Genomic DNA, 17,381 nt, shown 5'->3' on the forward strand with positions numbered 1-17,381 from the left:
CAAGTGCCTTCCTCATCCCTGTACCTCGTGAACATAATTTCCTTATACATCAGTTTGAATTGTCTCATGTTTGGACATTGCTTTAGCACCACATTTAGACTGTTCCACAGTTTCACTCCACATATTGAGATGCAGTGTCTTCTCATGGTAGTGCGTACATTTAGAACTTTTAAATTGAGTTCTCCCCTCAGATTATAACCCCCCTCCCTATCAAAGAACAGTTCTTGAATGTTTCCTGGAAGTACATGACCTTTTGCTTTATACATTAATTGTGCCGTTTTAAATTCCACAAGATCATTTAACTTTAATGTTTTTGACTTTAAAAATAATATTTTGTGATCACGATAACCTGCAATGTGAACTATCCTTATGGCCCTTTTTTGGAGTATAAAAAGTGGTTGTAGTGTAGAATTATAATTGTTTCCCCAGACTTCAGCACAGTAATTTAAATATGGTAAAACTAGTGAACAGTAGAGAATGTAGAGTGATTTTCTATCCAGAATGTGCTTTACTTTACTCATGACTGAAATGCTTCTTGACAGTTTAGATTGGACATGTTTTATGTGAGGTTTCCAACAGATTTTATAGTCTATTATTACATCTAGGAATTTATTTTCATGATGAAATAAACATGAAGGAAGAAGTACAAGCAGGAGTTTATGATGATGAAGAAAGACTGAGCGAGAAGGAGAAGAGAGACTGAGGCACAACAGAGAAAATAAGTTCTCTGCAGTATTGACCATATTCACACGGTGGCCATTTTGCTCTTATGTCGTGCTCGGGTTGGGATTCCTTTCCACCCTCATTGTGTGTGGCGGGGAGGGGGGGTGGTCAATTGGCCAGGCGTCAGAAGAAAACGATGAAGTTCATTCACATATAGTTTTCAATGCTGGAAACTGATATCTAGACAGCTTTTCTTCTCACAAAAGTGACTCAGGTAATCGGAAGGTTCCCGGTTCCATTCTGGCTCCTCCCGGGCAGCGTGTCGAAGTGTCCTCAAGCAAGACACTTAACCCCTAACTGCTCCCGATGAGCAGGTCGGCACCATGCATAGTCGCCTCTGCCTTCGGTGTGTGAATGTGTGAGTGAATGTGAGGCATAGGTTGTAAAGCCCTTTGGATAAAAGCTCTATATAAATGCAGTCCATTTGCCATTTACGAAAAGGTACCTAGGATTATAAGGATTACTTTGGCCTTGTAATATCTTTCAACATCAGAATGTTGAATGCATGTGTCGTTGATACAGTCAGACCTGAAATAGTTGAATGAAAAAGGAGCATTCAACTTGTCTATGTAGGTATAATTATCCCAGGGGCGTCAATTGCGTATGTCAATGTCACAGTGCCATACCTTATATTTTTTTACATTTAAATAATTAAATCAATAAAACAATTAAACTAATTAAATCCCAATAGAGGAAAGTTGTCTTCCCTTTCCAGCAATTGATGAGCATCTTCTCCTCTACTCTCGACTGTGTGCGTAGCCTACCGCTGGTATAAAACAGGAGGAGAGAAGCTCTCAATCGTGTGCGCTTCTGCTGCGTCCCGCCAGAGGGCACAAGTTCACCTCTCAAAGTTTCAAGTCTTGTATTATTTGGTGTCACATATAAGGTACATGTACATTACAGTGAAATGCTTGGTTCTGTATGAGCCCCCTGCGATTGTGCTTCATACAGTAAAAAGTAAATAGAGTAAAGACTAGGGATGTCCGATATTATCGGCCTACCGATATTGGCATTAGAATGTAATATCGGAAATTATCGGTATCGGTTTTCAAAAAAACTAAAACATTTACATTTATTTAACCTTTATTAACCCAGGCAAGTAAGAACAAATTCTTATTTTATTTATTGTCAAAATGACTAAGCACTTGTCACCAATGTGAGAGACATTGGTATCGAATCCAGCTGTCAGCGACAGCGTTGCCTCCGGCTTGGCCGGCCGTCATACTGGCTCAATTGGCAGAGTCAGCGGGAGGGAAGCCGGTAGGGTGGTAATCTGGTTGTTGTAAACAGCGACTCCTACAGGTCGGTCAGGGCGCCTGCACAGCGAGGAAGGGAGATGGTGAGGGTAGTGTGAGCCTCCCACACGTTACACCTCGCCAATGAGAGTCCGCTCTGGCAGGTGAAAAGGAAGTGGCTGGCTGACTCCGCATGTATTGGAGGGGACATGCGATAGTATCTATCAACCCTCCCTAGACCGACCAGTGGGGGGCACATGCGAGCAATGACCAGGAAGGCGAGGGGGGAATTGGCATGACTAAATTGGGATGGGAGAAAAACACAGAAAAACAGGAGGAGAAAAAGTGGATAAAAAAAAAAGTATGCATAATGTTGTGGTAATTCCACGACAAGAGATATGTAATGTTAATTACCTGAAATGATTCAGTTTTTTTTGGGGGGGGGAACCTGCATATATTGGTATCTGTTGATATCGGTATCGGAAATTAAGAGTTGGAGGCGGCTATGTGGCGCAGTGGGCAAGGCGCTCACCACTAATGCAGGAGATGCTGGGTTCGAGCGTTGCTTCCGGCTTGGCTGGTCGTTCATACTAATACAATTGGCAGTATTAGGGGGTGGGAAAGCCGGTGGGTGGGGATCGGACATTGTGGACAGCGACTCCTACAGGTCGGTTGGTGCGCCTGTACAGCAGAATCAGGAAGCAACGGGGGCAGCGTGAGCCTCCCACGCGTTACTCCTCGCCACTGAGAGATCGCGCTGTACAGGTGAAAAGATGCGACGGCTGCATCCTCATGTACCGGAAGGGACACATGATGCAAGGCTTTGTCCACATTGCAGCCAACCAGTGGGAGGCATGGTCTAACAACGTTCGAGACAGGGGAGGGTAGAATTGGATAATAATACGAAATTGGGATGGGAGAAAAATAGAAAATGGGGAGAAAAAGTAGATAAAAAAAAAAGGAAATTAAGAGTTGGGACAATATCGGTATATCGGATATCGGTAAAAAAGCCAACATCGAACATCCCTAGTAAAGACCAAACATTATACAAAATATACAATATACAAACTAAAGTACAACATGAAGTACAAAATGCTATACTTTTTTTAAATGCTAAAATAAGGTAGGGATGTAGTTCAAATATTTTAGTAATAAATAGATCAAATATGGTGTGGTGTTAAAAAGTGTTTACGTGTCTAAAGTGAATGTTAAAGGTGAGTGTTTAAAGTGATTGTGTGCATGTGGGTGTGTGTGCAATGCATGTAGATGGATGGGTTAGTGCTGCATAGAGTCATTGAGCATCCTGGTGGCCTGGGGATAGAAGCTCCTTTTGAGTCTCTCTGTGCTGGCCATGACCGCAGCAGTGCAAAGAGGCAGTTGTCTGGGTGGCTAGAGTCTTTGACTATTCTTAGCCTTGGCCTGGCAACACCTGGTGTAACGCCTGGTGTAAATCCACAAGCAGTTGTTGATGCTGCTGCTCTGTTCAGTTATTATGATAAAACGGCAGCAGTTATTAACGACCATCTGATGGATTTCTGTGCCTTTTTTTTAGGCTATGGATAATGAGAATGTTAGCAAACATGCAAATAGGCATTGTGGCATTAGGGATTGTGAATGTGAGAGAGATGTAGATGGATTTGTATTGTCGTCTTAAGATCTGTGGCTTTATTACCTATCTTCTCTAAATGTATTTGCATTGTGGATATAGTCTTTATGTGGATTTATGTAAACATAAAATTATTTCAAGGCAGAGCGCTTTGGTCTCCCCCCTCTAATCGTGCCATACTTTGGCTTTTGCTGAAACTATGCCACTGAATTAGTCCCACGTGATTAAGGCAGCATAGGCAGTTGCATTAATCTAATATTGCTTAAGTACCACCCAGGACTTGAACTCTCAACCGTTCTAGCCCATGGCAGGTCATGAACATGCTGAGCCAACTGAGAGCTGTATGACGTGTGGCTCATTTGCACTTGGAGTTCATGGGTGAATGGTTCACACAAGGGTAGAAATAAAAAAGTTGCCAAAGATTCGGTTCCAAATTCTGAAATGCCTAATATTTAATAATTTTACCATTTTATTAGGGGAAATGCTCTATTTTCCATTGACTACAATTTGTTAAATTACTTGAGAATTAAAAATGTAAGATATAAGTATGATATTTGACACACTGTATCTACATGGAGTCCTGCATTGTGTAATACATTTTCATCAAGATTGGACATTGTCCGGCAGCGTGGCTACATGAGTAGTGCTCCGTATTCATGATCGGAAGATCACCGGTTCGAGCCCTGGTCAAGGCTGTTGTCGGAAAGTGGTGTTGTTGTCCAGCAGGGGGCACTCTGTCCTCTGGACTAGTCAGTAACAATGCCCCTGTTACGGTGATGGGGACACCGTATAACTGCGAGTGCCATCCTTAGGATGAGATGCTAAACCGAGGTCCTGACTGAGAACCCAGGATGCCTATCGTAAAGAGTAAGGTTGGGTGCTACCAGTGATGGTGAAGGAGGCAATTTCCACCCTACATTGTGGGGAGCGCTTTTGAGTGTCTAGAAAAGTGCTATATAAATGTACAGTAATGAATGAATGAATTGATTAAGCACAACTTTATGGTAAATATGTACAGTGCCATTTGTAGGCAAATGTTTTCATAGGCTGTGGACAAAGTCTTTGTCAAAAACATTTAAATGACTTTAAATCTTTAAAGAAAATAATGTGTGCAGATCTTTGTGACATTTGAACAAAATCTGTAGGACTAGACGGTTTGAATTAGTTTTAAGTGGTGCACTTAATGAACCATACAGTATCAGCATATGGACGCTTCCTCTGAATTAGCCAGGCAACCTCATGAAATTACAGACTTAATTTCAATTTAATCTTTTTTAAATGTGTCCTGATGGTGGTGCTATAGGAATGGTCTTGGGGTCACCTTCAGCACCCCACACCTTCAGTGCGTGGTCCCTAAATATTGGAAAGATTAAAGGGAAAATCCACCCTAAAACATAATTATACATTATGCTGTTCCAATTATCTTGGTTTCAGTCAAGTCAATATCTATTCATAGTATTAGATCGCAGACATCTTGGTCACAAACAGGTGATTATAATGAAATAACAGGTGATCATCATTACTTGACAACTGTAGCTAATGAGCTGTGCCTGTGACGCTGCTCCATACCGTGATGCCAAAGAAACGTGAGAATACTATGAATAAACATAGACCGTCTTCCTAAGCTGGGAATCGGAGCATCAGGACTTGAACTTGTGATGTCGACAATTGACACTTTTTGGAGTTGGTCTTCTGACAATGAATTAGTGGCCGGGTTCATAAACATTTTGTTTGAGCTATTTACTTCTAAATGTATTTAATTTAAAAGAACACGCCAACATTTTGGGAAATTGGCTTACCGTCTTCTCCAGAGAGAGACAAGAAGATAGATACCAGTTTCCTCTCTGTATGTTCAGTAGAAAGCTATCTGGCTGCATGTTAGCCTAGCTTAGCACAATGAATGGAAGCGGACATGGCCGGTTAGCCTTAGGGAGAGGTATTAGTTGGACAATGCCTAGGCTAACCGGCCATGTCCGCTTCCATTCATTGTGCTAAGCTAGGCTAACGTGCAGCCAGATAGCTTTCTACTGAACACACAGAGAGGAAACTGGCATCTATCTTCCTGTCTCTCTCTGGAGAAGACGGTAAGCAAATTTCCCAAAATGTTGGTGTGTTCTTTTAAATGTAGGTTGCAGCTTGCAGCTCTGAATCAATTGCAACACAGTGACTTGTCAACATAGCCTATGAAAAGGTACAATGCATTTCTTCTACTTACAAATATGGTTCATCCAGCCAACAGCAGAGTATAGCCTGTGTCTATAGACATAACCAGAAGTCATAGGACTCCCAAGTCACAGAACTGACAACTGTTTGTTTTGTTCAGTATAACTCATCATTGCAATGAACAACACAGGCAGCAGCGTACCTTTCCCTCAGAAGTACTTCATGAAGTGACGGACAGCCATTGTCTCGGAAGTAGTTCCAGTTCAGACAGACTCGAGGCGGTCGCTGGCACTTCTGTAAGTAGTTTTGGGGGAAACGTATAATGCTTGTGTTCAGCGATGAATTATACTGACCAAAACAAACGGTGTGCCTCTGTGACTTGTTTTAATGTTTTCTGGACAACAATGGAGTTCTAGGACTTCTGGATGTGAGCTATAATCTGGTGTTGGCCTGGATGGACCTCGCTGGGGCCCCGGACTCCCGGCTGTATATACGCTTTGCTTGCTTCATATCACAGCCGAGGCAAATTAACATAAGAGTGAAATGAACTTTAGATCTCCCGGGTGACGGTACGTCATGTCATTTAATTTGACTTACTCTGAAGCATTTTATATTACATAAACATAAAATCCACTTATTTGTCAAACACTTCCCCCGAAGTTGTTGAGATGGTCTAACCTTTCAAAATTTCAACGGAGAGTCTTTCTGTTTTCTGGGCGGCTGACATCTTGATTAGAACATACAATTTGTTATTTTCACTCCAAGTCACATTCGACAATTCATCATGACAACTGTACTCTTTAATGTTGCTATGGTTACAGGTTGGGTAGCGGATGAATTTAGAATGGTGATTAAACTTGAGCCGAACTACGTGTGCATTAAACGGCTTTATTACATGGCGTTTTAACATTCGCCCAAATGCTTGATTGTGATTGGTCAATAGCGCTCGGCAGAGGTCCGTTATTACTCGATAACGGACCTCTGCCGAGCAATAATGGCCGCTGTGCGCAGCTGGAGCAATCAAGCCCACTGACACACACTGCATCAGTGCAATCAGAAGCTGCCGGCGATGACAGCGCGGAGCGACAGAACAGAACTGCGTCTGCATTTGATCTCGTCTTGTCGATGGTGTAAAATGAATTAGGTACATTGTTAGTAAGTTAGCCATGTAATAAGCGGGATAATGTATAGCTATACTCGGTCATTGTCGCAAAATAATTGACCTTCACTACATTTAGAACACCTCGGCGAGGCGCCTCGGTATTTTAAACTCTGTGTCGGTCAATTATTTTGCGACAATGACCTCGTAGCTATACATTATCCCTTACTTAACGCACACCTGCCGGCCAATCAGAAAAGCCCAGACCATGGTATAATACAGAAATAACATGCATGAATTCTATCGTAGGTTAGACCTTCCCATCTTTCCACTGAAACATACTTCACTATACCTTGGCCTTAAATAATTGTCATATTTCTTAATAAATAAATAAATAAATAATGATAATAACTTTATTTGTATAGCACCTTTTCACACCCCACCTACATAAATAAGTAGCCTACATACAAACTTCCTTTCTTCCACCACATAGTACTGTATGGTAATTGAATAAATACCTATGTCATACCTCAAATATAAAAATGTTCCACCTAATTTCTTCCCTAAAACAGTGTCCTCTGCCTTCCAGGTAATGAGTTTGGTCATCCGGAGTGGCTGGATTTCCCCAGGGTGGGGAACGACCAGAGCTACCACTATGCCCGGCGGCAGTACAACCTAGTGGACACGGGTAACCTCCGCTACGCGCAGCTCTACGCCTTTGACCGCGCAATGAACCACACAGAGGACAAATATGGCTGGCTTGCCGCACCACCCGTAAGGACACATACACACACACGCGCATGTTGTGCACATTAACCCTTTCTCTGCAACACGACAAAGGGTTAACCCTTTCACAACCACACTACAGCAGGTTAACCCTTTCACTACCACACTACAGACTGTTAACCGGCTAACCGGCTGTAGTGTGGTAGTGAAAGGGTTAACCGTCTGTAGTGTGGTAGTGAAAGTGTTAACACGAGAGTCCATGCACTCGCACACACGCACCACCCCCGCAAGATGAACATGAAAAGGCTTGGCGTGTGAAATTCGACGGGGGTCTGGGCCTGTTTTGATCACTTTGTTTTTTCAATGAAAAGAGGCTACTTATCATCTCCATTGTACTCTCTCTTGTCTTAATGTCTTCGCTTATTCAGATTCAGATTTCTTTATTCACCATAGTATATACAAATGGAACATGATTCGACATTTCAGTGCATGATTTTTTCACAAATAAGAATGACATAATAATAAATAGTAATAAAGTGAAAAACAGGACAGACCAGTGAGACAACGATAAGACAATAAAGTGCAGTGGTTGGGGACAGCACAAAGTTCAAGTCCAAAAGTCCAGCCTTAGCTCGCCATAGAGGGGGGGGGGGTGGAGGAGCTAGGGGACACCTGACTCGTTTACCAGGCGAGCTGCTGAGGGGAAGAAACTGAGTCTGTGACGGGACCTAAGTGTCTTGGGCAGCCGTAGCCGCCTGCCGTGGGGAGCATGGTGAAGAGGTTATGACCTGGTGGGCGGGGTCTGCCTAGATCTTCCTCGCCCTCCTCAAGGCCCTGGTGGAGTGTAGGGACTCAAGGGAGGGGAGGGAGCAGCCGATCACCCTGTCCGCCGAGCGTATCACCCGCTGCAGCTTGGCCTTGTCCCTGACCGTGGCTGCAGGGAACCAGGTGATGATGGAGAGGGTGAGGATGGACTGGATGATGGCGGTGTAGAACTGGACCATCATGGTCCTCGGCAGCCTGAGCTTCCTCAGTTGACGTAGAAAGAACATCCTCTTCCGGGCCTTTTTATTGAGAGCGATTATCTAACGTTTGTATTGTGTTCTCAGTAACGCTATTCTCAGGCCACCTTTTGGTATAAGCAATATATATATATATATATATATGTGTATATATATACCTTTAAAAAATCTTCCCATTTCCAAACGGAGGAGCGGTTTTCAGACAGGTGAAGATAAATGCACTAGAGAGGAGGCTCATTTTGGAAATGTCTTGTTTCTCTGGTTGCTGTCAAGGTGAACAGTAATGGATTTCATTCGCGCGCCGCGGCTTTTCTCTTGCCTGCAATTGAAGCATATGATGTACAGTAGCAGCACAGTGGGTCTTTTCTCCTCTTCTGACGGCCTGGCATTAAAGTAATAGAATCATGCAAATGGGGAGTGCGTGGCTGAATTGGCGGAGGATTAAGAGTGAGTCTGTGTAATTGATTCAGTAAATACCCATCCCCCCTCAGCCTCCCGGCTTGCACACACACACACACACACACACACACACACACACACACACACACACACACACACACACACACACACACACGATCCAGTACTGAGATTAGAGCTGCTTCACCTTGCTATCTTTTTCCACCATGACCCATTCCTCCCCGGCCAGCCAGACAGACAGATGCAGTGAAGAGGGAAATGTTATCAGACGGCATAATTAGGAAACGCATCCGGGTCACAGGGATAATTTCTCCGTATTAGTCAATCAATCAGTAGTGTGCTCTGACTCTTTGAACCCCTGCTGCGGCCCTCGCTACTGGGTGAAGTAGAGCTTGAGATGTAAGGGGGGGGGGGGGGGGGGGTGGGCTCGCTGGTCGACTGACTCCTAATCTCTCTTTTGGGAGAATGGCGTGGACGAAGGAACAACGGCACCTTTAAACTGTTGTTTATATTAATGTATGAGTCCATATGAACTGGTGAAATGAGCGGTATCTTTAAAGTTCACTGTTGTTTGTATTAATGTACGAGTCCATATGAACTGGTGAAATGAGCGGCATCTTTAAAGCTCACTATTGTTTGTATTAAGTATAATGTACGAGTCCATATGAACTGGTGAAATGAGCGGTATTTTTAAAGCTCACTGTTTGTATTAAGTAGAGGCCGTTTCAAACTTGACAACATTCCAAATGGGGCCCAGGTTCATGTCCTGTTGCAGCTTTTGCTGATGTCAATAGCTGACAGGAAATGCACTACATATACCCAATATACCCAAGCTGTTCCCCTTGGTCTACTACAGTGATGGGAGTACTTTCAGTAGTGAATTTTTTTGAAAACCTTTCAAAATTGACTTACACGCTTCTTCGTTTGCAAGCTTGAAACATACAGTTTCAGTTCAGTTTAAACTTTATTTGAACAGTGAACTTTAATGGCCACATTAAAGAACATAAAATAAATGTGTGAGACAGTGTTAGCCAAAGCAAATGTTCAACTGTTGTCCCTGGGCCTGGTGTTAAAAAGCAGCTAAAAGAACGCATAACATATATGGCATACAGGTAATTAAGAACAGGTTAAAGACGGGTCAAAATATTTACATCAGACATGTACAGACAATGTACAAACAAACAATAATTCTACATATTAGGTACAGGCAAGCATATGGGGTTAGAGTTATGCAGGGCTGTTGTGTTCACATGTGTAGTTATTTCTTAACCATGTTTTGAAAGTGTGTTTGAATGATCTGTGTGTTTCTATATTGCGGATGTAACTTGGAATGGAGTTCCAGGTCTTGGCTGCTCTCACGGAGAGGGCTGATTGGCTAAATGTACTTCTCCTTAATGGAACAGCCAACTCGCCCGGTACAACAGTTCTGGTGAACCTGCTGCTGGGGGTGAAAAAATCGGAAAGTGGGGGTGGGGCTAGAGTAGACCATGGAGGATTTTGAAGAGCAGACTGCATCGGTTAGTTTGATGATGATGACATTTAGCACCAATTCAGTTCGCTCGTATTTCTGCTGCTGTTTCAATGCAGGGTATACTTTAGTAGTCATCTGGTCATGACCCCTCATTGATTTTTATGATCTCAAAATCAGTGTGGACCCAATGATTTTATTAGGCTATACTGTGATATGATGGGGGAGAAGGTTTTCACTTTGGGTGAAATTCATAATTTATAAGCTCTGATGTGTGTAGAGCCTCATTCACCGACTACACCAAATAAGTCGACGGAGATGCTTTAAAATCAGATGAATCTGAACCCTATCATTTGTCGAAGTTGACTGCTGCCTAGTGAGAAGGTTCTTTTTTAACTCTTCACTCTATCCGGCTTGCGTACGCATTCATATATATCGATGTAAAACCACGTCTTGCAATGTGTTTCATAAATAAAATACATGTTACATACATGTCTAGCAGGAAGAGGGCCAATTCAGTATCGGTTTTGAATCCACAGTTCTCTCCATCTGTTGAATCACCGACCAAGGTTGGCTAGTTTTTTGGCCCGTGCTCTTATCACTGTCCCTTTTAGCTTTTCTTTTGATCTTCAGTCAATTCTTTTCTTTTACTCTCTGCTCATCCTGCCCCAGTATCATCCATAACCACAAAATATAACGCAGAAGATGAAATTCTCTGAAAGAAAAATCTTTTAACTGGCTAACGTGCTGTGAAACCTTTGCCTGGGAAAAGATGTAAGCATAGGCTTTTTCCAGTCCGTGTGCCGTGAATCGTATTTGTTCGGTTTTTCGCGGGGGAATCGGTGGAACACCGGGGACAGGCATTTCGAATTACTATTATAGAAATAGCCAATCATGATCGTTGATGGTCTCGTTCGCTTATTATGCAGGTCATATAGAGGCTACAACACGACTGTCGGGACTGTTCCATAACCGTTTCAAAACTCCTAGTAGCGGCTTGCAAGAGGATGGGGAAACATGCGAGGACATTGCTTTAAAAGTACGATGTGTGCCTGCTACTTTGAAGATGCACTGCAGTGAGCTTCAAAGCGGGGCAAACACTGAACATGAACAGAGATCCCCGTTAGTGTGGAGAGATGAGATCACATGGGGTCTCGCAGCCGGCGCGCTCTGTAGAGCAGGACCCTGTCCTCGGGGCGCCCGGCTCGGTTTGCTCCCTGTGTGTTTTTAACTGTGGGACATGACCCAAAAGTGGACTCGCTGGACTCTCGAGACGAGGCTGCAGACATTTTGCCCATTAAAATGTCCATGAGATTCCCTATGAACGCCATTTGGATTTTTTACATTTTCTATTTTAATGAGTGATCACGTTTTAAGAGAACGCTTATGAATCCCCACAATGCATATACATGTAATTAACATAGTGGGATTGATTAAACCCACACTGGTTTCTGTGAGTGTCTGAATTAACCCTGGCCCCGTTTTTCCTCACCTGCTTTATCCCACGGCACAGCCGCAGGTTTACTGTACGCAGGTTCCGATGACCCACTCACTCACGCTGGGATGCTCAACAACGTGGCAACTAATAGCCATGTATTCAGTTTCTCCAGTCCATTAATTATGTCCCACTGTAGCCAGATAACGCATGTAAGCTTGTATTCTCTAAACTGGAAGTGAAATTCTACCCTAAAGCCATGAAAGATTAGGGCTGCATCTGATTAACCGTTCTTATTTTGTAATGGCAGCGCTTTGCACATTCACTCTCTCTCTCTCTCTCTCTCTCTCTCTCACACTCTCTCACACACACACACACACACACACACACACACACACACACACACACACACACACACACACACACATACATTCGTGACTGATGTCAAGCCCACATACCCATCTCTAGCAGTCTGTCTACCTCCTTCCTACTATACTGGCGCTTGGCGCTTCGCTCTATCCTGAAGTCACTGCAGTTCATGTCAAATGCTCTAAATAAATATTTTGCCATTGACTCAAGATTGCCTCTTAGAGTGACTTAAAGCGAAGTCGTTCCATACTGGATTATGATTATTGCGTGCACTGTGGCGCGGAAATTATGCTGCTCTCTTATTACATGCACTGTGGTGTGGAAATGATGCTACTCCTTTATTTCAGAAAAGAGTTAAAAAAATATATAATAATAATGAAATACATTGTATACAGTCGCCGTGGGTCTTTGCTGTATCTGCACCCCTGACCTACCTGTCTTGCCCAGCCCAATCCATAGTATGTTCTTTCCTGGCTTACTGTGCCTGCTAGCAGCAGTACAAACAATCTAAAAGAGAATATATATATTTCTTTTAGCTTTGCTCTGTGAAGAGTATTTCATTTTCTATTATTTATTATACGACGCAGAATTATTTGACCCAGTAGGCATTTTTCATCTTTTTCATCCACCGGACTCCACTCCCAGAATTCCGTAGCTCCTCTAGTGTTATCTAGCCAAATCCAAATAGATGGAGAGGAACCTGCAGATAATGCCTGGTTAGCTGCTAAATTGGCTGGTGGAGTAGACAAACTTAGCCAATCCGCCACCAAAATGTATCAGCGTTTGGCTGATGGCCGGTGGTGATTTTATACGCCTTGATGTGGTCCTAGTTATTTTTCAAATCAAGTGAAGTTTATTCACAATGCTCAGTCTCAGTGGGATGGCACCCCCTGACCTTAACCCTCAATGAAGATGAGGAAAACCTACCGCGAAACCTTAACAGGAACAACAAGGAAAGAAACCTCAGGAGGGCAATTCAACGTGAGATGGGTAACAAAAATAATTGGCAAAATAATTGGTGAAGTAATACAAGGAGAAAATAACGAGAGGAAAGTGATAGAAAAGTGAAACAGGTATACAGAGACAAGGCATCAACAGCAGCCATAGAGGCAGCACTGGCCACGTCCATCAGGATTGATGAGAGTTGATTTTGAAAAAAATATTGTTTTTATTTTAAAGAAATTACTAAGGCCTTCAAACAGGCAGCTCAGATCTGATGTTATCGTTCTGATGCAAACCTCACAAGATCTGAATATTACAAATCAGATAACTTGCCACATTTGTGTGCGGTTTCAAATGTGATACAAATAATCACATTTCTGGACATGCGACTCAGTCGGAGCCACTCAGATAGGATTTCAAGTGCAGAGAACGAGAAACATGAGAACCAGAAGAACACCATTCTATAATAACTCAATAACTCTACGGAAAGCGCATATGCCCGGATCATACATTATTTATTTTATTTCTATGGCCTGGACTAATGAAGAGGTAGCCTCAGTCTATTTTTAACGCGTAGCCTGTCTGTCTGTCTCCTCTCACTGCAGGGGTGTTTCTCTTCTCAGGCCAACCTTGAAGGCATGTATAGAAATAAAACTGTAGACTGTGTGGAAGAAACGCCTGGGAGTAAGGAACATTCGTTAGTTTATGGCAATGCCGTCGTAAAAGAACACCGGCCCGACCTTTTAAGGCTTTGGTTGTTAATGTTAAGTTTGAAAGATATCCCCGTTGTACAAATGCCAGTGAAAATTGCAGACGGCTGGTAGAAATGATCTGTCTAAAAGAAAAGCGGACCACCGCCGTGGTGTCCTCTAGTCTGCTTTCATTTTCACTTCTTGAGATCTTTTTTTATGCATCTCAGCAGAGATAGACATTCATTCAAACTTTATTTATACTCGATAAATACACTGAGTTGTTAAACTCATTCACAGTGCTGTCGAGATGTTACATTCATAAGTGTCAAGAGTGCGTTCATAAATATAAAGACATCAGACAATCAGAATAATTAAGAGCACATTTTAAAATACATTTTAATTATTTTTTTTGCAAAAAAAAGTATTCAACGGAGGTAATCATTTAAAAACAATTACATATTGTGGTGACCTGATTGGTCATTAAGGTTCTAAACCAACCCATAGACACTAGAGTGTCTAGTTTCAGAGTTTCCTGCAGGATATTCCATGATGGAGGGGCAGAAAAGCCAAAAGCAGATCTACCAAGTTCAGTACAAACTCTAGGCACTCTAAGTGTAAGCCAATCACTGGGTCCAGTGGTCCATTCCAATAAAGAACTAATATAATTTGGACAATCTCTAATTATGGCTTCATAAATAAAAAGATTCCAATGCAACTTATGTCTCTCTGCCAGAGAGGCCCACCCGACCTTATTATATAGGATACAATGGTAAGTACCATAACTATCACTGGTGATGCATCTAATGGCTGAATGGTAAACAGAGTCTAAGGGCTTAAGACATAGAGATAGAGATAGATAGTATGCACCTATAATCTTGTACTCAACACACTTGTTGATAAAGTAACCAAATAACTCTCACTGCTGGCCTGACACTACATGATGAGAAGAACATGACCGCTGTGAAGGAAGGGTGTGCTGCATTTACAACACAAGGAAGGGTGTGCTGCATTTACAACACAAGGAAGGGTGTGCTGCATTTACAACACAAGGAAGGGTGTGCTGCATTTACAACACAAGACTAAATGAGAGCAACATGGCATGCAGCAAATTCATTGTTTTATCTCGATTATCTTGGAAAATCGTAAGTGTGTGGGTGGGGGGGGGGGGGGGGGGGGGGATATGCATGCCATGCTCTTTCCATTTGCCCGATATAACATCTTGATCAATATCATGTTGTTAGAAGCGCAACATAAATATTTCATCAGCTGTGCGTGAGGTGTTTTTTTATGCCTTGAAGTGAAAAACAACAAGACTAATATTAAAGGAATGATGAAAAATGTAATGACTTCTGAATCACAAAGTTGAGATATCCCAATAGTTTGGGCCATAATACAAATTTTATTAAATAAACATTTAAAAAACCTAAAGACCAATGAGATGTCAACAGCAATATGCCCACATTGTTGTTACTATGACGACCGAAGTAGACATGCTAGCAAATTATAACATTGCCTGAACACACAAATCTGATCCGGTCACTTGTAAATTACAATATGTAAAAAGGGAAATCAGCCTAAAAGAAAAATCTGGTTTGAAAAACAACTGTATGAACAAAAGCCAAAGAGCAGACGTCCTCTGTGGCTGCTGCCTCTGTGATCAGTCCTCTCCGCTACATCTTCCTTTCATCCATGTGTTCACAGGCTGTAGAGAATCCCCGAGCACATTCACATCTCCCTGCCAACATCCATTCTTCTCCTCTTCCTTCAGCTAACATGGCTTCTACACAGTTATTGGCTCTTCCTCCGCCTCCTTCTTCCCGCTGCCATTAACCAGTGCACCTGACCAAGAGCGAATAAGGCACTCTCGCTACACCAACAGTGTGGATTTTAGCTAAAAACGCTAAAACTCTGCATTGGAGAGCTAAATGGAAACAGGCCCGAGACCTTTTTTCTGCCATCCTGTTATGTTTTGCAAATCCGGATGGTTCACAAGGAAGGTATTCTTCTTCTTCTTTATAATTTTTCTTGTCGGCCAGGGAGGATTCAGCACTGATCTGCCCCCTAGTGGATAGAGTTATGTAAAAAGATATATATATATATATGGCTGCCGGCTGGCTGCACATGCGTCGGAGGAAAGCATGTGACAGTCTCCGGCCTCTCGGACCAACAGTAGGGGAAAGTTCGCAACAACCAGGAAGGGGGTTGGAAAACGACTAACAGTGGGATGGGAGAAAAATCGGAAAAAAAGGAGGGGGAAAAAGATTAAAAAAAAAACTACCACGGATGGTCGGCCCTCAACCCGACCGCCGTGCACATCCCTAGCGTGCACAGTCGTCGCTCCTATAACCCGCTCGTGCTGCACCTCTGCCTCCTCCTGCCTGTTTACCATCACTCCTCCTCCATCCATCACACCTAGGCCCGCTGACTTCCATCCCACCATCCAATTCCCAAAGATGAAGATAAGAGAGCGAGGCCCATATTATATTGAGGAGGCTTGATGGCGTGCAGCAACTATAATGATCTGCCGAAGGATGCAAACTCTCCGAGTGGTGTAGGGTTTTTCTGCATATCTACGTGATCGGCATCGTCACACAAGGAAACACTCCAGGAAGAGGCGTCTTGATCATTAATTTATCCTCACCTCGTGGCTCTGCTGTTTTTCATATCAATATTCTCATCCTCAATCCCGATTTTTCTATGAAATTCATGGCCGTCAATCATGTGCCTTCAAGATCCCACTGACCCCCTCCCCCGACTATTGTGCCAAGAGAAATGAAGGGCCCCGTACTCCCTTTGAATTCTTAGGCTCCACGCGATCGATACAGCCTCCCTCCAAGCCTCCCTCACGACGGAGTAATCCAGTGTACCTGTGGAACTACCTTCTGACACCTTCTCCTCATCAGCTTTGGCAGTTATTACGGTGAAAGATGTCTTTAATCCAAATGCCGCTATATAGCATGTGTGTTTTGTAAGGTTATTGATGGTCCCAATGGTTTCTCTGACCATAACATTGATATCCTCACTTACTGGACATATGACCTATAGCTACATTCACAACCAGTGTAATTGAAGTGGACCGGCACTCGGCTTTGGTGCACCGTGACTTTTTTTTGTAAGTAAGTACATTTGTTTGTATAGCACCTTTCACAGATAAAATCACAAAGTGCTTCACAGAAGTAAAACAAACAACAGTTACATAGAGATGAACACACTACACGTGAATCAATTCTGACACAACGTAAGCATAGGCATACATAAGTAAATTAAATAACTAAATATGAGTGCAACATAAATGTCAGTCCTAAAAACAAAACAACAATTATAAATAAATAAACAAAGTATACAACCAGGAATTTATTCAAATTAATTAAAAGCCTGTCTGAATAAAAACGTTTTCAACTGTTCCTTAAAAGTGGATAGGGAGTCAAGTGAACGCATAGAAAGGGGGAGGGTGTTCCAAAGGGTAGGGGCCATAAATCGGAAG

At 42.7% G+C, this 17,381-nt stretch overlaps 1 protein-coding gene across 1 annotated transcript in view; it reads left to right on the top strand.

The window, feature by feature from the left end:
- LOC311243196 (1,4-alpha-glucan-branching enzyme-like) overlaps positions 1-17,381 on the top strand; it is a 288,129-nt gene that overhangs the window by 196,708 nt on the left and 74,040 nt on the right. Inside the window, exon 13 of the mRNA XM_084332329.1 lies at positions 7,416-7,600. Coding sequence (XP_084188455.1) covers positions 7,416-7,600 — 185 coding nt within the window. The remainder of the gene's footprint in view (positions 1-7,415; positions 7,601-17,381) is intronic.

This window comes from Notolepis coatsorum, assembly GCF_963971535.1.
Source record: "Notolepis coatsorum genome assembly, chromosome: 1".
In the NCBI taxonomy this organism is placed as follows: Eukaryota; Metazoa; Chordata; class Actinopteri; order Aulopiformes; family Paralepididae; genus Notolepis; species Notolepis coatsorum.